The sequence below is a fragment of the Orbicella franksi genome, chromosome 1, assembly GCF_964199315.1.
Source record: "Orbicella franksi chromosome 1, jaOrbFran1.1, whole genome shotgun sequence".
NCBI classification, from domain to species: Eukaryota; Metazoa; Cnidaria; class Anthozoa; order Scleractinia; family Merulinidae; genus Orbicella; species Orbicella franksi.
Genome location: NC_138145.1, coordinates 23,875,140 through 23,900,371, shown reverse-complemented (window position 1 = coordinate 23,900,371; position 25,232 = coordinate 23,875,140). Strand labels below are relative to the sequence as shown.

At 37.2% G+C, this 25,232-nt stretch overlaps 2 protein-coding genes and 1 long non-coding RNA gene across 4 annotated transcripts in view; 1 reads left to right on the top strand and 2 right to left on the bottom strand.

Annotated features, from left to right (window-relative positions):
• LOC145478275 (uncharacterized) overlaps nt 1-2,385 on the bottom strand; it is a 51,117-nt gene extending 48,732 nt beyond the window's left edge. The window contains exon 1 of the mRNA XM_081456242.1: nt 2,178-2,385. Within this exon, the coding sequence (XP_081312368.1) occupies nt 2,178-2,381 (204 nt within the window). The 5' untranslated portion in view covers nt 2,382-2,385. The remainder of the gene's footprint in view (nt 1-2,177) is intronic.
• Nucleotides 2,386-4,493: 2,108 nt separating this feature from the next.
• The window catches only part of LOC145478309 (uncharacterized), a 57,090-nt gene continuing 36,351 nt past the window's right edge, over nt 4,494-25,232 (top strand). For both annotated transcript variants that reach the window (XM_081456286.1, XM_081456295.1), the window contains exons 1-4: nt 4,494-4,594; nt 12,662-12,787; nt 13,560-13,672; nt 15,287-15,471. In XM_081456286.1, the coding sequence (XP_081312412.1) occupies nt 4,494-4,594; nt 12,662-12,787; nt 13,560-13,672; nt 15,287-15,471 (525 nt within the window). The remainder of the gene's footprint in view (nt 4,595-12,661; nt 12,788-13,559; nt 13,673-15,286; nt 15,472-25,232) is intronic.
• LOC145479110 (uncharacterized) lies at nt 15,466-24,697 on the bottom strand. The gene is made up of 3 exons (XR_014048385.1): nt 23,524-24,697; nt 23,024-23,145; nt 15,466-20,442 (listed from the first exon to the last, which is right to left on the bottom strand). It is a non-coding gene; the product is annotated as an uncharacterized LOC145479110 (long non-coding RNA).

Below are 25,232 nucleotides of genomic sequence, written 5' to 3'. Positions count from 1 at the left end.
CATGTGAAATTCACGTGAAATCGTACTATTGATCCTAGACGTCCTTTGAAATGGCTTTTTTTTCAGGCCATTTCACGCACCGTTGGTTTCATTCACCCTTTTCACACGTTTTACCAAGCAAAATTTCACACACATGAGAAATACACGCATCAGTAATGTTTCTAACTTTATGCAAATTCAAGGCGTCACAACAACATGATTGTTAGCTCAGTGCATGCTTTCTAAAAGATTTCATTCAGTGGGAAACTCTTCGAAATAACAGGAATGCACAAGGCAAACTCGTGAGATGTCGGTGTTCAGAAAATGCGAGAATCTCCGATTCTAAGGCCCGGTTTAAACGTCGCAAGTAGCGAGGCAAAAACATATCCCGCGAGAAGTATATCTTCGTTCAGTGTTCGTTCAGCGACACTGTCCAAGAAGTTTTAAAAAGAAGACGGCGAATAGGGTATCTTGTAATGATTTTCGCTGCGACTGTAGGTGTAAATCTAAAAGTTATCGCGAAAATTTCAAATGCAGAGTTTCAACCGCGAATTTACCGGCATTATGTGTTTGACATAGGAGATCATCCCACTGCGGTGAAATGTTTGCCGATAGCAGCGGAAAGTTTCAGGTGAATGTCCGGTTTCAAGTGAAAGTTCAGTGAAAGTCCGGTTCAATCTTTCAAATGGACGGCAAAAACTGACCAAGCTCAGTGAATATATATTCGCTGACTTGGACGATGCGGTTGAGCGGCGAAATCACAAAGAGGCTCGCAGTCGGGTTGGAGGCGGGAAGCTTTGCCAAACGAAACACTGGATAAATTTAGACCTTTCCAAAGCCTGTTGGCAGATTCGCAAGAATATCACGGCTTGCGAAGCGCGATTCCAACGCTTCGATTTGCTCTGGTACCGCTTCGATTTGCTCCGGTTCCAAAACATTCCTGCAAGAGGTCACACGTATCTTGAATGTTGACATCACGTTGTCAACGCTCCTAACATAAGCCAATCATATTTTTGCGTTGTGAAAGTAACGCATCAAACTCTTGGGCTAAGGCTGTAGTCCCTCCTTTCGCGCGCTCCTCGCCTCCAGGTTTTTGCGCGGCCATTATTTTTCTCGCGGTTTTCTTTCGCGTCACGCACGACGGACTAGGCGAAAGAAGGACTACTCGTAGTCTAACGAAAACTGGCGCCGTCACGCAACGTTTTGAACAACAAATCGGCCATCGTCGTCTATACAGGGGCCCTCTTCACTGGCATGGACTTTGACACCATATCTGTCTGTGTACAACCTCTGTTGTTCATGAAGAACGTTGATTTTAGCAATAGACAGAGGTTGAAAGTCAGCTAGTTAAGTCATTTAAGGTATATATATGAAAGTGACGGTGTCGAACGCACTCCTGATCTTTGATTACCACTAGTTTTAAGATCTACATGTATACAACCAGGAGAATTAATACAACTGTGAAACATATTTGTAAACAGGAGCGACTGTCGCCGACGATTCAGATACCTTCAGCTTTAATCGTGTACATGTACTTACAAAAACTAAACGTTAAGCAAGTCTGACCTTCAAGAATAAAAAAAGGTTTGGCCGATGTATATGAAACAATACTGATGGACGCTTGAGAATTTATAATACACACATTGTACACGCGCATCGCTGATGAGAATGAAAATCGTGTCTACCGTGCTAATCGATACGATACAGACGTTTTAATTCGAATACCGACGAATGCGAAGTATTAGTACTTCCAGTGCACTCGCGAGAAACGAGACACGTCTCTTTTCTCGTGAGACTCGTTTCGTTTCTCTCGAGAAACGAGACGCGTCTCGCGAGATGGTGGTAACTTACTTTTGAGCGGTACTGCATGGCTGTGAAATGCATGTGAAAAGTAGTGAAAAACATGTGAAACATATGTGAAAATAAAACATTTTTCACACGTTCTTTCACAGGATTTTTCACATGCATGCTCCTGGTAGTGTTAAAATGAATCTCCATCAATAACTCCAATCCTAGGTGTCTTGAGCCTCATTACGATTATTACTAGGTAAAACAGACAAATAAATCGAGGCAAGATTTTTCCATTAGTTGTTTCGTTGCGAGATGAAATCTACTTATTTCATGTGTCATTTAGTTAGTAGACTACTAGTAGTTGACTAGTGAGTAGAGTGGTGCTTATAGTATAGATTGGTACTTACTAGGGCATGAACTTGAAAGCCATCACTCTCTGTTGACTTGGAACCTCGTGCAGTATGAACTGCTACCTCGTAAGAATATGTGCATTTGGAGTGTTGGACAAATGAAAGTCGCTTTTCCTTTAGCTCTTTGAATGTTGCAGCATTTTTGCCAAAGACTAAAGCTGAAACATGCAATAGCAGTAAAATCCTGCAGTGCCAATCCATGACAACTGCTTGCTTGGAACTGCTAATTAAGTAGAAGCGCGTTCCGTCTTGTTTGCAGCAGTAAACTGAACATTGATGTGATTAATTCAGCCTCTCAGGGCACTACTCCATTTTGGAACAATGAGAAAGTCATTGCTCAAAGCAGTGTCTACGATTTTCTTTGTTCTTTCCAACATTTGTCGTCTTCTCTTTTGTCTTTTTCTTCCGTCTTGCGCTCAAGCGGGGTTAAAGGTTGTAGCTTTGCATTTTCCCACGAGAAAAAAGGTCTTGCATTTTCGGACGTTTCATATCGTCTGTTTTGAATTTCCTGTTTGAATGTTATCTAGCTTTTAAGGTGTGATTGGTGCATATTAAGTGTGTGTGGAACAGAGGAGAAGGGATGATGGGGGCGGAGGGTGGTGGCAGCGGTAAACTGAACATTGATATGATTAATTCAACCTCTCAGGGCACTACTGCATTTTGGAACAATAAGAAAGTCATTGCTCAAAGCAGTGTCTACGATTTTCTTTTGTCTTCCCAACATTCGCTGTCTTCTCTATTGGTTTTTTTTCTCCATCTTGCGCTTAAGCGGGGTCAAAGGTTGCAGCTCTGCATTTTCCCAAAAGAAAAGAAGTCTTACATTTTCGGACGTTCCATATCGTCTGCTTTCAATTTCCTGTTTGAATTTTATCTAGCTTTTAAGGTGTTATTGGTACATATTAAGTGTGTGTGGAACCGAGGAAAAGGGATGGTGGGGACAGAGGGTGGTGGCAGCGGTAACCTGAACAGTGATGTGATTAATTCAACCTCTCAGGGCACTACTCCATTTTGGAACAATAAGAAAGTCATTGCTCAAAGCAGTGTCTACGATTTTCTTTGTTCTTTCAAACCATTTGTCGTCTTCCCTTTTGTTTTTTTTTTCCGTGTTGCGCTAAAGCGGGGTTAAAGGATGTAGCTTTGCATTTTCCCACAAGAAAAAAGGTCTTACATTTTCGGACGTTCTACATCGTCTGCTTTGAATTTCCTGTTTGAATGTTATCTAGCTTTTAAGGTGTGATTGGTGCATATTAAGTGTTTGTGTAACAGAGGAGAAGGGATGATGGGGGCGGAGGGTGGTGGCAGCGGTACACTGAACATTGATATGATTATTCAACCTTGCAGAACAATGCTCTATTTTGGAACAATAAGAAAGTCATTGCTCAAAGCAGTGTCTACGATTTTCTTTTGTCTTCCCAACATTCGCTGTCTTCTCTATTGTTTTTTTTTTCCCATCTTGCGCTTAAGCGGGGTCAAAGGTTGTAGCTTTGCATTTTCCCAAAAGAAAGGAGGTCTTACATTTTTGGACGTTCCATATCGTCTGCCTTGAATTTCCTGTTTGAATGTTGTCGAGCTTTTAAGGTGTAATTGGTACATATTAAGTGTGTGTGGAACTGAGGAAATGGGATGATGGGGGCGGAGGGTGGTGGCAGCGGTAACCTGAACATTGATGTGATTAATTCAACCTCTCAGGGCACTACTCTATTTTGGAACAATAAGAAAGTCATTGCTCAAAGCAGTGTCCACAATTTTCTTTGTTCTTCCCAACATTCGCCGTCCTCTCTATTGTTTTTTTTCCATCTTGCGCTTAAGCGGGGTCAAAGGATGTAGCTTTGCATTTTCCCACAAGAAAAAAGGTCTTACATTTTCGGACGTTCCATATCGTCTGCCTTGAATTTCCTGTTTGAATGTTATCTAGCTTTTAAGGTGTAATTGGTGCATATTAAGTTAAGTGTGTGTGGAACCGAGGAAAAGGGATGTGGGGGCAAAGGGACTGGTGGTGGCAACAAAATTTGAAAAACCAAGATTACATATACCCCACCCCCTCCCCGGAAGACAAAGAGAATAACATAACTCCCCTCTCTACTCTTCTCGGTGAAAAATGAAAATAGTTGCTAACCATCAAGCATCACATGTGACCTCTTTACTGTGAAATTCAAAACACCGTGAACACTTTGATTTGATGTTTGACATATTTATTAAACAAACAAAAGACCGTGAATAACAAAGGAGGACAGAATGTAGTATTCCGGACTCTATCTCACGGGTTGAGTTTAATACTCTTAAGGGTTGCCGAGGTGTAAGCTCAAACTCGTCATGTTTGTCAAGACGTTCTATCTGGTTTTCCTTTTTATCTCCCGCTTCAAGGGAACGAAGAGTTTAAGTGTCCAAAACCCGTCAAATCTTGACGAAAATGGGTAAGTTTTTTACGTTTGCTTTATACTTTCGCTGATGGTGATTAAAGTACACCGTAAACCTATGAGTCTCTGGGGAAACCAGAAATTATTTTACTGCACATACTTGTCAACGAACGTTTCTCTTTGTCTACTACCCAGACCGGGAATGCCTTTAAAATACCTTGGAAACTAATAATTGCATTGTGGTTTTAAACAGAGCTCGCCGTTTCGACCGCTGCCAATGCGACCTGATTTTTTTCAGTGGCGGCTAACTTTTCAGACTTGGTCGCCAGGCTGGCCCCCAAGATATGTTAATTCTTTGTTTACTTTTCATACTCATCAGTGTAGGAGTGGAACGAATGACGAATACCAAACTATACTTCCCATTTTCACGCATGTAGCCTTCGAAACGGTGGTGTTCTTGTGTGAAATACGAACTGAAATCGACATCTGTTATTAACAACGTTCGTTATCGGCATCTACGACTTTTGTGAAAACTGTAGTTTGAATTGCGGGAAACCTGCGCATAAGTTGCAGATTTTGGAGAGGAGAAAAAGAAGTATACAACTTTTACATGAGGAAAATTGACTATGGAAGTGAGTTTATCTGTATCGCACCGTATCGTATCGTATCGTACCGTCAAAATATGGATAAATTAGACAGCATTTAAAATTTGTAAGTATTTTTACGGATCCAATTGGCTGTCAAGATCGATTTTTCGGCTAACACAAAAGAGTTATTAATCGAAAAAATACTTTGTTGATAAAAGAAATCCGTAGCGGGTTAGTCTGACATGTATAATGTTAAAGAAATCTGCACTGCATTTGATGTTTCCACGTTACCCAAAGAGATTTAATAAATTCACCTCTAAAAAATGCGTGCAGTCGCTATGCAACAATGAACACGAAAAGTCTACGCATGATGTTAATAAATATATTTACTTTCTTTAGCGCCAGTTTGCGAAAAGGATGGATCAAAACGCGTGATTTGCACCATTTCAGCGTCTTTTCCGTAGAAAAAAAATAAACGATCCGAAGGGCCGAAAATTTTTAGCGACTAAAATACTTGTGTTGGCGACCAAATCTGAAAACTTAGGGGCCATTTTTTCCCTGAAAGTCGAGCGCTGTTTGATGTAGATTTTCTGCGCGACAGAGGGTGATGGACAAAACACTGACCCCCAGTCCATGGACTACCCTAATGGACTGCCCAAATGGATTACCCTAAAATGGACTACCCCTAAAAAAATACTGTTTGAGATGAGAGGTATGTTAAGAAGCTGCGATTATATACTTACACTGCATGGAGGATTTGTCCAAGTGTACTGTTTAAAAATTGGTCCATACGCCAGTAACAAAAGAGGAGGACGCTTCGATAGACTACCATATACTGAGTCTCGCAAAACCACAAAAATTTCCACATAATTATAGTCCAGGCCAGCCAAGAATACTACTGATTCCACTCCACTCTGAATTTTTGTAGCGTGGTCGTTGGAATTTCTTGCTGTCCCATGGCTTTATCCTCATTCCCGTTTCTATTTCATTTGAGCAACATCCTGAAGATCATTTCGTCTGTTCGAGAAAGACTGAGCTACTGAATCACATCGAAGCAAGATTGAATTGTCTACAGAATATTTGATTTTATTTGAGTCCACGCTTTTTGTGTACAGCGGTTGTTTTATTCAGTATAGTTATTCAAAATGGAGGCTGAAGGCGATGTGGAACGGAAAGAAAAGCATCCTCCGTACAGTGTAAGTATATAATCGCAGCTTCTTAACATACCTCTCATCTGAAATAGTATTTTTTTAGGGGTAGTCCATTTTAGGGTAGTCCATTTGGGTAGTCCTTTAGGGTAGTCCATGGACTAGGGGTCAGTGTTTTGTCCATCACCGCGACAGAGCATTGCATGGACGTCTGCGCATGCATTATGAATGAGAAAATTAGACTGCTTTCATGCTGTAATTTTGAGCGCGCATCTCAGGAAGGATCCTTTAAATCCTTTCTTCACTTTCTGGCTTTTCTGTCTTGTCTCTGTCGTTAACAACAACTGAAGAATTTGGTAAAACTAGTAGAAGTTCTTCTAATTACTAAATATGACTGTACTGTTCTGAAGACAATACGTGATGGAAATGCCAATGACAATCCACTGATGGAAACGGTTGTATGGAAAACAGGGAGTTTGGAGTGTGAAGTGCAGGGTGTGGAAAATGAGGAGTGTGAAAGATGCGGAGTGTGGAACTGAAAATGGTGAGTGTGGTAAATGAGTATGGAAAATGTGGAGTGTGGAAAATGTGGATTACATGTATGTAAAAACCGTGGGTCTCGCAAAATTTTTGCTGAATTTCACGAGTCTCGCAGTCTGGTTTGCTAGTGGTTATGTGCGTCTCGCAGTCTCCATTTTTTTTTCGAGGCTAAGAAAGTCATGAAGTACCGATTTGTGTATTTTTTTAATGAAGTTAAAGGACATCTGAACGTCTTAGAACCTGAACATCTTGAGCTCACATTTAAACCACTTTGAAGTCTCAGTCTGGCAATTGAAGAAGTCAAAATGTCTCGGACTTGCAAAGAAAAACGCTAGTCTCGTCGTCTCGCAAAGTGTTGCATTTACCATCCGCCACCCCTAAAATGCAGAGTGAAAAACGCAGAAAATGAGGAAAGAAACCTTGGCATAAGACTAGAAAAGACTTAACTAAGTTTCCAAGGTGTATGCGCAATCTTTTGAACCTTTCTTTGAGGTTCTTATAGGTCTGCGAAAAGGTGAAATGATAGAATTTGGTGGCAAAAGGTCCCTAAGTTTTGCAGATGAGAGCAAAAGATGAAAATACTTTTTAATTAAGCCTGCGTTAAGAGGTGGTAAATTAGGCTTATACGTGAGAACGAAAGGAAAAATTTGAAAGAACCCCTGACCCTGTACACCCCAAATAATCATATTTAAACTGATTAAATGTTTGAAAGAAAATTCGCCCTGAGTGGGATTTGGATATAAAATTACAAAACATGCATAAGCAATGCTAACAAAATCCCTATTTCAATATTCCAGGCTAATGAATGACAACACCTTTTTTGAAAAACAAGAACTGAAATCCTCAATTAAAGCCACTGAACAAATAGGTTGCCTTTGAGTAAATTCAAAGCTCACTGGAATAACATTATCCCAGAATACATATAGGGCCTTTGAAGCTAAAATAATAAGACATAATTACAAGTAAAATGAAATGAAACAAAACAAAATTACCATGTGTTAAGGGGTGGTTCAATTATGGTTTATCCTGTTTGTGGAGTGGAATTCTTGCCTTTTGTTCAAACCAAATGGTGTTAGAGTGAGCAGTTGCACACTCCAATATGCTTCCTTGGTGATCCTGTGAGTCATCTGAAACCACCACTTGATTAATACATTGAAAAACAAAATCATCTAAATTATACACACTCTGATTAAAATGAATTGCGACTTCACAGGTTTTCTTGTTTATCGACACGACAGATTTGTGATTCCAGAATCTAATCTTAAATTCGGTGGTGGTAGAGCCTATGTACTGTAGGATATAAGGAATTGATGTATTCTGTGAATGTTTTGAAATTAGAGACCCCTTGTTGCCAGAGATTGAAGATGTCATCACAATATCTCCACCAAAGCACAGGTTTCCAGGGGCCCACAAAATTTTGCCTTATGATCTATCTCACCCATGGCTAGATCTTCATAACTACATGCATTCTTTTGACCCATTGCTGTACCATGGACTTGCAAAAAGCAATTTCCTTTAAAGCGCCTCTAATTACCCCCCAGATTTGTTTTGGTAATATAAATTTCGTTTTTTCCTGATCACCACAGTGGCTGTGATAAAATTATCGTTGTAGCTATTTTCATTAATTTTGTATGAATTTTCAAAGATTGTAAAATTGCCCTTTTCCATGTTTACAACTGAGGAATACTGAAAAATGGGACAAGTTGGCTTCTGATGTCTTTTCGGGAATAACAATATTTTGTTTCTGAGAAGAATATATGAAAACATGCGATACTGTGTGTCAAAATCATTGCAGAATGCAAGGAAGATGTGTTGTTGGAGGTTGTTCAGTAGCAATACAGGATGCGTAGGATAGAGTATTCCTCTTCATTCAATACCTCTATCTCAAATGAAACTCGGCCAGAAACGAGAAAAAGACCAAAGAAGTGGGCTGATCTTTGTGGAGCTAATGCCGGGGAGCCATCGAGGATTTCTTCGATTTCGGGTTCACCACTACGGTAAAAGCCTGGAGTTTTTCATGGCTTGTATATTTTTCTCTATCTCTGGTGGAAAGCTTGACATTGTCAAGGTACTGCATAAGACACAAATTTGCGATAAGTTGGAAGCCATCTGACTATTCAGAGCTCAAACGATCCTCTGAATCCCAGACCAAAATAAATAATGAAAACTATAGGAGAGGAAATTACACGGTAAATTATTAAAACGTTTTATTGTACCCAAAAGAGAGACTTTTCCAACTGAATAGTAAACGAAACCTATATGTCCAACAATGAGGCAATTAAGTTTGTTGAAGCTTTGAACTGGTGAACTAGCTAGTATTTGTGGTTTTAATAAAAACACACTCACGCTGGAGGTCATAATCTCTTCGTGTTTCTCAATGGCTATTCCGAGTAAAGAATTGTTTTGTTCTTTGAGCTTCGCCTTTGAGGAATGAATTATATCTAGAAAAACAAACTTAGAATGGATCAAGCATTTATAAATATACAAGAAAAGTGAAACAAATGATTAAGATTTGACTCTATAGCCACTGATGGAGACTGTCATGCTGAAAGAAGAATGCACTTGTCAGTCAAATGAAATGCAAACTAATAAGTCGAGAACTTCCAGGTTATTAGCATACTTAATATTGACATTTCATTCAAAATAAGAGTGAAGTGGAAAGTATACTATACTGAGCCTCTTTTCAAGATCTTGTCAAAGGATTTTCCATCATTTACTAGTACGAAATATGCATATTTGTATAGTTTGCGATGTTTGTGTTCACAGTAATTGACAATGCATATACTACAGTCGGTTGACAATAACGAAGCGAAAAGTTACCTCACCTTCGGATATTGTTTGCTGACATCTCTGCTTATCTCTTATGTTAAAACTATTTTCAATCATTGATCTGGAGAAGGGAGAAGTAGGCAGGAATGGACTGCATTGCATGTTTGAATTTAAAAATGTTTTGACACTTTGTAATTGACACTTTCTGTAAAGTCAAATTACCAACTCTTTATGTTCATTGACATCTTATAACTCTTTAAGAGCTGCAAGTTAACTCTTCAGCAATTATTGGTACCTTTATAACCCAAATGGACCAGCAAATTGTCAATCCTGGCCTAAATATTGTAACTGGCAACCCGCACTTCAGAGTGGAAAAAATGTATACATCGCAGCTGTCCAAATTGTAGCTAGACTCCAATGAAATTGTAATGCTAGATGATACAGTTCTTTTACTTAAAAATCTTGTCCAGTTTTGATAAAAGAGAAATCACAAATAACCCAAAAATGTTTTCACAGCGCTCGAAGCTTAGTCAAAAGTCTCTTGAGTGTTTTAACCTGTTTCCCAAAGTGACGTCACTAGTAGCCCAACCTAGATCCCACTTTGCGTGGTCGTGAATATAGAAATTACATGTTCAAATGCCTGTAGAAATGCAGGGATTTTATCAAGTGAGATATTTTTTTTGCTAAAGTAATAAGGGAAACTGGTAAATTTTATTAAAGGAAAAACATTTTTTGGGGTTAGTGGCACTTTAAAAACAGTGATTGCATTTAAGGCAAATTTCTACTACTTCTAGAATGCATTTGGTGGAAGGTATCTGTTGATCTCTGCAATCAAGGGACTTTTTAATTGCTGTGGGGCCTAATAAACTGTCTATGTTGGGGGGACATTGATACTACATCTCATGAGACTGAGAGAGTGCCTTCCGGGAAATGACCTGTGTCATTAAGATCTTCAATTCTGTTCAACAGATCAGTGTTGCCTTTAATGACAGAATGTAATTTACGCACTAATGGTTGCAGATAGAATTCAGTAAATTATAATTTCTGACAGATTTTCAATTGCCGTACCACAGCAGGAGGTTATGAGGTGAAGTGGGTTGCCGGTCTTATGAGTTTTGATATTCCCAAATGCTACATCTGGTGTGGCTTTTTTGTTTAATACCCAGTCCACTACCTGGGGTGAGATTTGTCCTTTGCACAGCCACTTAGAACACCACTTCTCGACTGAACAGATGTGTTTAGAGGTTGGGTTGAATTGTAAAAGCTTACAGTGAAGTTCATTACTTTTTAGAATCTGATTGTTTTACAAGCTACCTGAAACTGGCAAAAAACATAACATCCAATCAAAATTGTCTTGCAATTCCAAAAATGTCACCTGCCTCGCTTCCTGTACAAAATGCCATCTACAGTACATAGGCTCTACCACCACTGAATTTAAGATTAGATTCTGGAATCACAAATCTGTTGTGTCGACAAACAAGAAAACCTGTGAAGTTGCAATTCATTTTAATCAGAGTGTGCATAATTTAGATGATTTTCTGTTTCAGTGTATTAATCAAGTGGCAGTTTCAGATGACTCACAGAATTTAGATAAGCTCCTAATCTCCAAGGAAGCATATTGGAGTGCACAACTGCTCACCCTAACACCATTTGGTTTGAACAAAAGGCAAGAATCCACTCCACAAACGGAATAAACTATTTAATTGAACCATCCCTTAAGGCAATTTTGATTTGTTTCATTCATTTTACTTGAAATTAATGTCTTATTATTTTAGCTTCAAAGGCCCTATTCTGGGATAAATAAATGTTATTCCAGTGAGCTTTGAATTTACTCAAAGGCTTCAAATTGAGGATATTGTTACAACCTATTTGTTCAATGGCTTTAATTGAGGATTTTGTTGTTTTTCAAAAAAGCCATTGTCATTCATTGGCCTGGAATAGGAATTTTGTTAGCATTGCATATTTGCAATATTTATACATTTTCACATACAGTTGAACCTCCTGTAAGTGACCACTCAAAATGTCGAGCCTAGGTGGTCACTTAAGGGAGGTGGTCACTTACGAGAGCTTGGTTAAAATTTTGCCTCATTAGCATGTGGTAACTGCAGAGACTAACCCTGTGTCTTAAATGTTTTTAATTATTCATTTGAAAAGTCAATTTCGAGAACAAAACTGGTACTTCCCATTGAGAAATTTCTGTCTCTCGTACTACCCAGGAATGGGATAAAATTAAAACACCTTATTATCCAATTTACACTCTATTATCTGTCAAGTCACTTAAAGGAGGTTAAGAACAAAAGAAAATTTCAAACTTTTAACTCTGTAAGTGGCCCTGGTTGCTTATGAGAGGTGGTCACTTACAAGAGGTTCCAAATATAGTGATTTAACTTGGAAAATTTTGGTATTTTGGAAAACTGGCACTGAGGAGAGGTGGTTGCTTACGAGAGGTCAGGTTGCAACTGGAGATTCAACTGAATTCATTTTTTTTCTACTGTTTATTGGATGCTTAATTTTCTATGGGAAACCCCTCGGAATAACATTACCACCTAAGTACAAAAAATTATTTGAATTCTACAAAGTCAACCTTATTTATTCAAATCACTACAACTTTGTGAATTTCTTTTAAGGTTATTGCATCAGTTAAATGATTGGTATTTTATGGGAGTTTTGCTTTTGGGCTTGCCTAAATTTATATATATTAGTTTTATTCTTAAGAACCATATTTTATAGTAGAATTTATTGGATATTAATTGAAAAAATCAAAGAACATGGGGAAAAAATTCTAATGCGGCGATATAGTCAACAAGAACTGTGAAATCATCATTTAATAGCATCTTTATGTGCTGCTGTCATCATTTTGCGACAACAAACACCACTTCAAATTAATCTTGTTTTCAAGGAATCATTAGTAGACCATCCAGACGTCTTCATAGCCGTCAATCTGCTTTTAGAAAGTACTGTTTTAACATACACTTAATTAAACATGTACTATAAGCCTCATGGTTGTGTGCAGAACTTTAAGACTACATTCTGCATGGGACAGAAATGAGATACCCTGTCCCCTTTGAATATTTTTCCAGGGTGAACGTTTGTACCAGGTTAATCTCACAGACCCAGGAGTATTACACAACTACGACAACAGTGACCTATACCCACTCAACTACCGCTTGTGGTTGGTGGGGCTGGGGCAGGTGCAGTGTATCAAGGTAAATGAAATTTGTGTATAAAGCAATAGTTTGGTAAGTCATGTCATAATCATGCACAGGTCAATAATATTTTTTGGCATTGATTAGTCTTCTTGAAGGTCAATTCCCAGCCATCCTGCTTTTCCTTTTTTCCGTGATGTTTAAGTATGTAATGCCCCCCAACTTGAATAACCACCACACCCACTCCCCTCCAGTAATATTGCCCTCCTTTGAGCTCTCAAATTATATGAGCCCTGGACCCTGGATGTCATTACTCAACTAGTTAGGGTACATGTGTTTAACTGTAAAAGCTCCTTGGGCAGGGTCTTTGTTCAAATCATGATAAATTGGCTTGTGTGAATAAGCTGATGTGATGATCACCCTAAAAACTATAGTTACACAAAAAGATAATATTATATATTAAATTGACAGAAGTCTTTCTGTTCATTATTTGTTTATTAAGGTTTATTGAAGAAGGAAGCATACGTAAACGTTTATGGTTATTAACTGTTTTTATTTTGTTTAGTTTTGTTTTGTTTTCTGTTGCCACCTTTGTTTTGTTTTATTTTGTTTCATTTCCTTTCCCTTGGATCAATAGTTTATTTGCTTTTTTTCCCCTTAATTTGTGGCAAAGTGTTTCAAGCCGCGAGATTTCCGGCTATGACAACAACAAATATCAAATAGTAATTTACAACATATTTGGTGAATTTAAGCAATAATTTGTGCATGTGTTCTTGTTCCGATTTTTTGTCAGTTGTTACTGATCGATGTTTTCTGATGTACGTTTTTAAAGACCAGTTACCCGCACAAAGACAGTCCGAAGAACAAGAACAGGATACGTCAAAATAGTTTTTTGCTGTTATGGGTGGGGAAAAAGAGACCCAAGCTCGACGGATTGTTTAGAAGGTAATAGATTGTAATTATTAGAGCAGTTTTCTATTGAATGTTGAAAGTAATCAGGTACATTGGTTTTGGGTTTGGTTTTACTACCGTTTGAGATTGGCTGAGTACTCAGATGGGTAAGTTACTGGTTTGGTTTAGGTTTCACGACAATCAATATTATTGAAAACTCTTGTAACTGAGGGTTATTGTAGTTACAGTCAAACCTCTCCACGATGGCCACCTTGGGGACAGAGAAAAGTGGTTGTTGTAGAGAGGTGGCCAATATGGGGAGGTAGGGGTGTAATATGACACCTGTTTTTGCAGGAGTGTAACTTTTTTTTTCAAAAAAATGCCCATTTTGGCACAGATAAATCAAAATGTGTCAATAGAAATTTAACAGAAACAGAGACCAACAGTGCCCGGTACAGATCAAGCTTGGTGACCTTTTACAATTGAAGAGTTTCGTGCAAAAAGGGCGTATATCGCTTTTTGGGCTGATTTTCATTTTTTCAGGATCAAGCTGATTTTTGGCAGACTGACTTGTTTTGACATGAAAAGCATCGTTCTGTAATTGTTTTTGTTGATTTGCACTTCATTCCCGAGAAATAACGTATGCAAGAAACTCAGTTTTCCAAGGCCATCTTTTGGTAATCTTTTGTTGAATGAAAAATGAAAGAAGCTTTTGTTTCGCTAAACGATTAAGTCACCGAAGCGTGGCATTTGCTGCTAGTTGTTCGAACCGATGCAAATTTTATTATTCATATAATTACACAAATCTCTTACTGTTGCTTCGTTAGCGCAAGCGAATAAGGCGCTGAACAGGCCGGATTCAAGTTTGTTTTGTCGTGACACTGGTTCGATACGAGGGTGGTTGATCTTTTTTTCCGGTCCATTTCTCTACTTCTTTCAAAAATAAAAACTCCTATTTAAAAAAAACCTGTGCTGTCGAAGCTGCTAAAAGTAACCATTTAAGTTTGCGTCACGTCAAAATCCACCTTCGAAGGATTTGCTCCAAAAGATGCTGCTTGGAAAACTGACTTTTCTTGCATACGTTATTTCTCGAAAACGAGGCACGAATCAACAAAAACAATTACGCAATGATGCTTTTCATGTCAAAGCAAGTCAGTCTGCCAAAAATTAGCTCAATCCTGCAAAAAATAAAGATTGGCCCAAAAAGTGATATACCAGTATGCCCTTTTGCATGAAAGCCTTCAATTAAAACTGGGGATTTGTATACTCCATTTGTCAGACGTTGATTAACTTGGCTAGCCATTGTTGAGAGGTTATTTTGGCAGTTGGGATGAGTTTTAATGACTGTTACCATTGTGGGGAGGTGGCGGTGATGGAGAGGTTAAGATAAGAGTGAATGTATGGACTGTCTGCCGGGACCAGCAAAAGTGGCTGTTGTATAGAGGTGGCCATTGTAGAGAGGTGCTGTTAGCGGAGGTTTGACTGTGTTTTGCAAGCGGGTTTTTCAGTAGGACAAAATGATAGTCTTACCGTATAAGACAAGTCTCGGGTTTGTTCATCTTTGACATATTTTGCATTTCATTCTTGATTATCTGGTCCTGGCTGTGATTTGAATGTTTTTTTTTTTACTTACAGACGATCTAACTGTTATTCAATTGTATTTTATAGATATAATTGATGAATGTGCCTCAAACCCATGTTACCACACCTGCAATGATGGACCTTTTAGTTATGTCTGCAGCTGTGACTCCTGCTTCACTAAAGTTGGCGAGACAGATTGTGAACTGAGGCAGTGTAAAATAAACAACCAGTGTTATGCATACCATGAAGTCAATCCATCAAATCCTTGTCAGGTACATGTAAAATAATACTGTTCTACTGTTTCTGCAGCAAAGTATTTTATTATAAGCCAACACCCAGGACACTTGAATTGAGTAGACAGACAAAAGATCAATAGCAAGACTAACTGAAATAACTTTTTAATGCTTTCCTTTTTTCATGAAAAGTGAAAGGGTTTCTGGAGCAAATTAATGAATTGGAATAAGGATAATGAATTTTTTTGTTGTTTGATTACATCGTGTTTCTTCGAACCGCATTGCCTACGTTACGAAAGGACCCTCTATTTCAAGCTGTTGCATAACATTTGCACGTGACATTTCATGTGACCGAAAAGAGTGACAGAGAACATCACAAAGAAGAGACCTCTTGCTGAAGGCGTCCTCGATAATTTCTTGGTCATTGTTACAAAAAAGTCAAAAGGTGACTGTTTTAGCATTCACCTTTTTAACATAATGAACTTGCACAAACAGCTAAAGAGCTAAAAGATTGGTATCTGATGAATTTTCACTTGTGTGATATCTCCTTATTGGTACATGTACAATACTGAGGGTCCCCTATACCTCTTCTGAAAACAATTTCACGCATATGTAATTGGCCTTTTCACGCATCACGTAACATTCGAAAAACAGCTTCACGTTCACAGAAAAAAGCAAGCAATCACATTTCACGTAAAAATGCAAAGGCTAAATCATGTGTCACATAAAAGTATATATAGTATATAGTATATATTGAATCTCGCCGGCTTACATGAAGTCAGAAGCACGATAAACAAGGCAAAAATGTTCATTCAAAAACCTGACGAAGTGACACATCAAAATTTTTCTGGGATTGCGGTGAGTTAATAGTTTCTCGGGCAAACAAACAATTTCAAACTGCTCAGTTAACCTAAATATCAAGCTGACAACAAATGAAAGTCGCAGTCGGTAAAAGCGTTTCTCAAAAATGGCTTAAATTTGGATCAGTTTTCCAAAGAATTGAAAACAAACTACACTTGGTTGAAGCTTTTGGTGGTTGAGCTGTCTGTCCTTCACGGCCTCTTCAGCAAAAGAAAAGAACAATATGGAACCAGACATTTCTTAAAAGTGAGAGTGGAAAAGAAAGGGAACAAACCTGGCTTTGAGCTGTTTGAGATGCTTGTATTCAATACCAGGTTTGTTGTGTGTTATGTTTTCCTTTCCACTTCGTTTTAAATTTGATGAGTTGTGCGTCTAAGGCTGAACTCGAACATGTGAATGGCTTTTGAAAATGATCTCTGTCACTTTTGTTACTCAGTAAAATAAGCTTAAACGAACAGAAGACTGAGGCCTAAAAGAAAATGTCAGAAATGTAAGCTTATATTTGTGCATGGTGCAGTCTTTCCCTCAAGTGGCTGTCTCTTCAAGAGTTGAATTCATGATCGAGCGATGCAATGAGTGTTCAAGCAAAACTAAAACCTGTCAACTGAAATAATTTATCAGAGGCTACCAATGTTTGATAAAACTTCCTTTATTAAAGCTCAGAAAACTATTACCTTTAAGGTTTTTTGGAACAATGGGTTTTTGTATGTAAGACTTCACAATCAGAGATTTGTTAAAGCTCTCATGTTCAAGTTTTTGTTCACCGAAAGCATTTAAATGGCTTTCAATGCCAGAAAAGTTTGACAAAGAATGCTTTTGCTGAATCTCATTGTCGTCAAATTGCTAGAAAATTCTCGCTAAAATTTCCGCAATGCATTACTGACCTCAAAAGGTTGATACAGACCAGTTTATTGTTTTTTTGGTCTGTCTCTAAGTGCCAAGTGCCTTTGTTCAACCAGCTGGTTCAACTCCTGTTCACTTAAATTCCCAAATTTCTTAGGTGGAGGCCTGGCGAAAAACTCAAGCTCAAAATTTGGTACCTCACAGGAATAATATTCCTCATCTCCGGAAGAATTATTAGATTTTTCCATATTTCAGGAGAAGAAAAATAGGAATTAAGTTTTACGAAGTGTGAACATCAATGACAAAAATTGCCAAGAAAAAGTACAAATAAGCAAACTGACATCAGCGTGCAACCCACGGGCAAATGGATCGAGCGGCGCGTATTAGCCAATCAGAACGTGTGCTTCGCTAAGGCTCTGCTATAACATTTATTGGTGGGAGGTTTTTAATGTTGGTGATGATTTTTGCATCAATGACATTTAATTTTGACTTTGTACCAAAATATTGCTCAACGCCAATGTTTTGTTTTTATTTGTGGAGAAAGGAATTGATAGGGTATAAATGTACCATTCCACCTCCGATAAATAATAATTATTTTCCCCTAATGTTTTGTGAAGGATATGTAGAGAATAGGGGGGTAATATGGTCGGTAATGTGGCTTTTGTCAGTCTAATATATAGATTTAGCCGAGCCTAAAAGCGAAGCTCCTCAGTTACTTTTTGGAATGCTGCTACTAATGAAAATAATCGAACATGTATGTGAGGTAAATTGTGAACTATTTAATAGTTTCAGCCGGAAATAGGATAACATCAGCAGATCGAGGTGTAAGATGGTGTGATTATGAAATATAGAGCCATGATTTCGAGGATTTCTGGGAAGCCACTAAAAATCTTGATCACATAACAGAACTGTCTTCTGTGCTTTTTGGTGGCATTTCCTGTTCTTTCCTACCTTATTCAGAAAGACAAGACATTGTTATTAATCATTATATTCTTTCTTAGTTAACATGGGGACTCCCACACAAAAGAAGTTTAAACATTTTTTTGCTGTGGGGACTGATTGAAATGCAGTGGTTACAATACTCAGTCCCTAAATCTCTACCAAACGAAATCTTGCAAAAATACCAAAATAGTACACATATGTGAAAAGTTGGAAAGTTTTGTTTTCTAACTTGTCCCCAAAGATACATTTAGCCATCTTCACTTTTGTCTGGAGTCTCCTCCTGCTGAAAGGGTTTGCAATAAGCAAAATCACTCTTGCATGAATGGTAATTATGATATATTTTTTTGCTGATCATGAATACTTGCGTAGGCTTCTAACAATAATTTTATTATTCAATTTCCATGTGATTTGTTCTTCTTCTTGACTGAGATTGTGGACTACAGGAGCTGTTATTGGGTTCCATTAATTAATTTTGCTATCATTAAATTATACCAAGAATTATAAGCAAGCTAAGAGTAAGTTATATTATGTACATGTATTTTGTCTGCACTACACAACCAAATGCACTCAAAGGTTATCAGGCATGGGTACATTTGTCAGAAGAGCCCAGCATATCCAAGATATGTTTTGATTGACACATCAATTAAGATAATTTACAGCAAAATGGATAAGCAATACATCAATATCCTACATGCACCAAACTGGACATAGGGGTTACGAGGCAATCATTTAAACAACAGATTGAAATAATTTATAAACAAGAGAGCACTATTTGTACAACAGTAGGGAACAAATTAGCCTTATTGGACGTTGCGAATGGCAAGGCTGTCTGTCTCCATTTTGTGTTGGCAAAATATTAATTTATGCCATGTCCAATGCAGATTATCACAAAATTGATTTACAAACACGATAAATATCATTTTAAAGCCAAAAAAGCAATTATTTAAATAAACCATGGATAAATTATCTCTAAAAAAAACTGATTAATTTAACAGGCATCTTAAATAATAAGTTAATATATGTGTTTCTTAATAATGTAATACAGTGTATCTGTCACAATGTTGCAGCCATGATATTACAACACACAGGATGGGTTGCAGAACTCAACTTCTAAGTCAGTTTATTCAATGACCTTGGTGCAGAAATTATAATCCCATCAAGTTGTCTGTAAATACAGAGAAACTAAACAAATCATTACAATCTTAAGTAACAAATTATTGAACTCTTTTGCATGTATGTACAGTGTATGTTCCATTAACATTGGGGATCTCTCAGAAGCTGCATCCATGATAAATTAATTTGTTCCTGCATGCATTTGTTTATACAATGTTTCACACTTTAATATCTCTGTCATACTTATAGTGATCTCTGTGTTCTACAGCAATTAGTACACAAGAAAAATACACTCAGTAAGATATTGTTTACAATAAAAATCAGTGGCTATAAGCAATCATAAGGACCTTAAATTTATATTTCTTCAGAAATATCTCACCAGGCCATGGTTGCTTTTAAAATTTTTGATGTCTTCATACAGGCTCACCATGTGTAAACTGTTTATATATTGAATGACAGGAACAGACATGTAATCATACTGTAGCTGCTACTTGAACACCATTGTTATTCAGATAAAAACATATCGATTATAATTTATTATAATCTTTACACACTAACACTTTACACATTCCTTTCTTTGATATACAATGTACTTCACTGTTAGTTGTTTACTGAGTGTTAATGAATCAAATGCTAGGGGCTGGTACCCCAACTTTCACAGTGGCAGGCTCTGCCCTGAGATGCAAAGAAAACTTAATAACTGTAATGAACTTTGCGACTTGCTTTTGAGAGCAAATGCAATTTGCTTTAAACAAGAAACTGGAACATTGCAAGTTACAACAATGTGCCCAGTCCCAATCAAAGGGCCATCCAGGCTGTTTCGTTGTACATATAACTGTACAACTGCATATGAGTTCAGCTTCCAAAAGAAAATCAGAGTTTGTCAGGATAAATACTGATGTTCTTGCTTACTACATGTAAATCTGAATGTGCAGTACCAGAAGATATTCACACCCAACACCCATGCATGGCCAGCCTTCAAAAATTCCAAATTAAAGTATCAGGAAGATAGAGCTCTAATAGAGATAAAACCTCCATGTGGGGTATGAATCTTTTCTTGAAGAAAACAATGTCTGAGAAATCATTAATTACAAAATAATGTTTAAGAAATATCTTACCTGGTAATTCCAACTTTCAGAAAATTTTGTAATCTAGACTGTCTGGCCAGTTCATATATTTGAGAAGTTGACACTGGGCATGTTTGTCAATTTGTGGGCTTCAACATCACATTACAATAGTAGCATTGGTCAACTAAAAACAGCATAATTTGGTTAATTAATATACACTGTACATTATTACGTTGAAATATTGGTGTAGATCGTTGCACACCAACAGATACAGAACCATCACAGATAAGATATGATATTTTTAACCTCTCTGAAGTTTCAGATTATTCAAGACTAACATGCACATACATCATTAAGGGCAACCCTTAAAAAACTGAATCCGGAAACCGGAATCCAGAACTGGAAACTAGAATCCTGAATCCAGATATTATGAATGATGATAGAAATAATTCACTTCAGCAATGTCTAATAAATAAATTTGGGGAAAAACTATTTTGCTGTTATTTACTTTCTTGGCTTTACTTCAGCTACAAACTGTAATTGCTAAAAAATTTTTGACTAGTTCTGAACAACCCTTAGCTATACATCTGGTCCAATTGTTCAAAAGCTGGATAAAGCTATCCTTTGGGTAATCACTTTCCAGTCGGGGTTAGTGATTTTTCAGGTGGATAGAGTTACTCATAGCCTGCGAGCAGGCTCTAGTATCTGTCTCTAGTGCCTGAGCAGGCTAAATAAGTGTCTAGTGTTTTTCTGCATTGGCATGTCAGCGAGTGCCTTCATGCAACTTTGCCGCTCATGCCCCCGGCCCAAACACAGAGCTCAACGGCTTAGTTACCCATCTTTTGTTCAACCTGGCTCTGGTGAGAGTGTGGTTCTTGTCTAGATCAAATTGCTATGAGAAGACTAGTGAGTAGCACAATAACAGCAAGCTATTGTGGTGAGTTTCTGGCAGTCTTTAAGCATCTTTTAACAACACGTGGTCCGATCTGTTAGCAAGTGAGAAGCAGACAGAAGTAAGTGTGCAACATTTCTATAAATTGTTTTAATATGATGGCTGCCAAGAATATGAAATGCTGATTTGTCACAGTATCAGTGTGGAAATAGTGTTGATCCAGAACTAGTTTGGTATCTGTTGGACAAATCAAATATTATATTAAGATGAGCCAGGTTAGCCTTTGGACTTCGAAAGTGGGGGGCGTGACCGTCAATGAACAGGGTGCTGCCACTGACAGACATCCTGTTCTCTATGACATTTTCTATCTTGTTCAGTATCTACTAGACATAAAGGGTAAATTTATACCCCTGGTAAATTGCAGATCGCTTATTAAACAAAATGGCAAGAAGATCTTTCAAATCTTACAACCACACTTTTAAAATTTAACTGTTTTGTTAATACCACAGTCACAACGCAGTGCACATTCCAAAGCAGTCCTTGATGATTCATTGATTACTGTAAACACATCACTTGATCAACACAAACTGTGTCATATCTTATTACACCATCAGTCTTAGCCTTTGTGAAATCTATGATGATGTAATGGTCTTAATCTGGAAGTTCGCTCAGGACATGCCCATGAATGATACAAAAGGAAAAGAGTGTCACGCAATTAATAATGCTTTTAATAAACAGCTTTCTTCCTGAAACGTCAAAATTCAATTTGCTTGTGCTTTGAAGTAGTCACGCAGGTCACACAATCAGGGGGGTTTAAGTTATCCACAGCTAATTTTGGAACGGTTGTGTTTTTTCTCCTAGCACTGACTTAAAAATTGCAAGTTCTGGCAAGCTCTTGTTTACCTCGGCAAATACTTAATTTTTCTTCAAATCTCTCAACTCGCTGCGATGAAACAGCCAAAGAATTCGCTTCATTTGTCGAAACCCACAAGAAATACTCGCAAAATTGTACATAAATTAATGACCGTCGCTTCTGGCGAAATAAACTTGCAAAATAAATATGATCTTACAGTGTATTTGTCATGTAGCGAAAATGAAAGCTGCAACGTCAGCACATTCCATGGCTGACGTAATACCCTTTTTTAGCGTTTTTAGCGTATTTATTATTTCCCCTTGAATCCAACGCTTCGATAAAACCAGAAGAAAATATATATTATACACAAGTAAAGAAAACAATATCCGTAACATTGTCCTTGTATTAACGTTTCAACAGCTTATGGCGAATAAACATCACAGGTTGCATGATTCAAAATTTGGCCGAGAGGAAGTTTGGGTCTGGTCACCGACCGAAAACAAAAAACACACTGGTAGAACATGAACTGCGCTTGGCCCATGGCCGTGCAGTTAATTGCCAGCAAGCTTATTTTAGATGCTCTCAGGGTGCTTGGAATTAAATTATGACACACTTTACTAAGATTCTCATAATCATAGCCCTCACTAGAAATAATGGTTGCACGAATTTCAACAGATGGGGAATTTTTGTGTCAGTTTGAGGTCCTTTTTACTTGGCCGCTTATTTTTTACAGGCAAAAACCTAAGCAAAACAATTTTCGAGTATTTGAAGAACTTGTTTTCTTCGATTTGTGGATTCTGGATTCCGGCTTCCAGTTTCTGGGTTTTAGGGTTGCCCCACCTTTAACAGAGTGTTTGCTGTACATTCAGTTTACACATGGCTGTTATCCAGCATAGGCAGACTTATAAGTTTGCCTTCAAAAATAAACTGCAACAACTATTGCATCTTTCATCACCTATTCTTGTGATGAAATGACACAAAATCCAAGTACAAGAAGTCAAAAGCATAAAACAAACTTACCCGGTAATGCTTACATTTCCTCTTACTGTCTGCATATGCCTTCCATAAACTGGTACTGCCTGGACAATGTACTCATTATTTTTGTGATCGCACCTTAAAACATCACTGTTATATAATTTGTCCTGAAAAAGCAACGCATGAACTGTTATGCCTTTGGCACTCACCAAATACCTTTACATGATGTACAATGTACACCACATCAACATTCACAATTCTCTTTACTTTCACTGTAACTTTTTTTTGTGTCATTTTCCCTAACTTGAAGACAGGTGATAATTTGCCTCTGAAATCTCTATGAATTCACAGGGAGTGATAACAATTAAATCGTGACTAATTTTAGCAAAGGAGGCGTTCAAATGTCAGATTTTAATGTTAAGTTTATAACTTTACATTACTCTTTGTATATATATATATATATAACCTCTCAATAATTGCACCTGTAGACAGAAGGTGTGCTGGGGGAAGGGATGTTCTAAACTTTCTGAACTTTTCCCCCTTACCTGTAATAGGATGACTATTATGAACTACGATTCGTAACCAACACCAACATCAGGTTATGTATACACATGTATATTTTGTTGTCTCCTGTAATCATAAAAAAATAAAAATTGAAACCCTCAATAAAGTTCATACCCAATAACACTGCCACATGTAGCACTGTTACTGGGAATTAATTTAAGTGAAACTGTTGAAACAGCTCTGTCAAAATTGTTTCTAGCAGTTAAGGCAGGATAACAGAATATACACGTAGTACACAGCAAAGGCCAGAGATACACACATGTTGGTTATTAGTTAGGATTTTGTGAGCTTCTGTGCTAGGTATGGTGGAAAATAATGGACTATCAAAAATGAAGGTTCCTAAGACATTTTGACAGCACTGAGAGGAATGAATATATAAATTTACAAAAGAAAGAGAAGGTCTTGCCCTGTCCAGTTCTCTGTCATAAAAATGTCATTTACATACATTTATTACATATGGTTTGTGTTTAAAGCTGATATAATGCACACTCTGATTGGCTAATTCTAGTGCATTATTTACATTTACATGGTATACGTCGGTAAAATCGTAAAACATCACATGCGACTAAAATAAAAAATAAAAAAATAAAAAGAAATGCCTACATGTAATTCATAATAATTTAAACATACTTAACACTAAAACAGATCTAATTCTTTACTTTATTCAAAATTATGCCTATGGGTCAATTACGAGCATGCTAAAAGGTCCTAACACAAAGTAAAAGGAAATTAAGAAAACTATTGCTTTTTTCCTGAAAATTGTAGCAACTGAAAACAATGATTGAACACTCTGAGAGTGCATTTTATCACCCTGACAAGATAAAATTTAACGAGAATAGAGAATTCACAAAGTTATATCACAAAGGAATTGGTACTGGACAGGACAAAGGAAACAGCCAGGAAGAAACTGAAACTTTCTTCAACGAGCAAAAAAGTATGCATGCAACAAAGAAAACAGTCAGTGACATTCGGTTAATGAGTTACAATGTAGTTAATGACAAAATTAGAGTGAAGAAAAGAGCAGAGAGAGAGAGTGTGTGTGTGGAGAGAGGAGAACGCTCTCACCAACTTAATTGTGTATGTATGTATGTATGTATGTATGTATGTATGTATGTATGTATGTATGTATGTATGTATGTATGTATGTATGTATGTATGTATGTATGTATGTATGTATGTATGTATGTATGTATGTATGTATGTATGTATGTATGTATGTATGTATGTATGTATGTATGTATGTATGTATGTATGTATGTATGTATGTATGTATGTATGTATGTATGTATGTATGTATGTATGTATGTATGTATGTATGTATGTATGTATGTATGTATGTATGTATGTATGTATGTATGTATGTATGTATGTATGTATGTATGTATGTATGTATGTATGTATGTATGTATGTATGTATGTATGTATGTATGTATGTATGTATGTATGTATGTATGTATGTATGTATGTATGTATGTATGTATGTATGTATGTATGTATGTATGTATGTATGTATGTATGTATGTATGTATGTATGTATGTATGTATGTATGTATGTATGTATGTATGTATGTATGTATGTATGTATGTATGTATGTATGTATGTATGTATGTATGTATGTATGTATGTATGTATGTATGTATGTATGTATGTATGTATGTATGTAAAACTTATTTCTATTACCGAGAAATG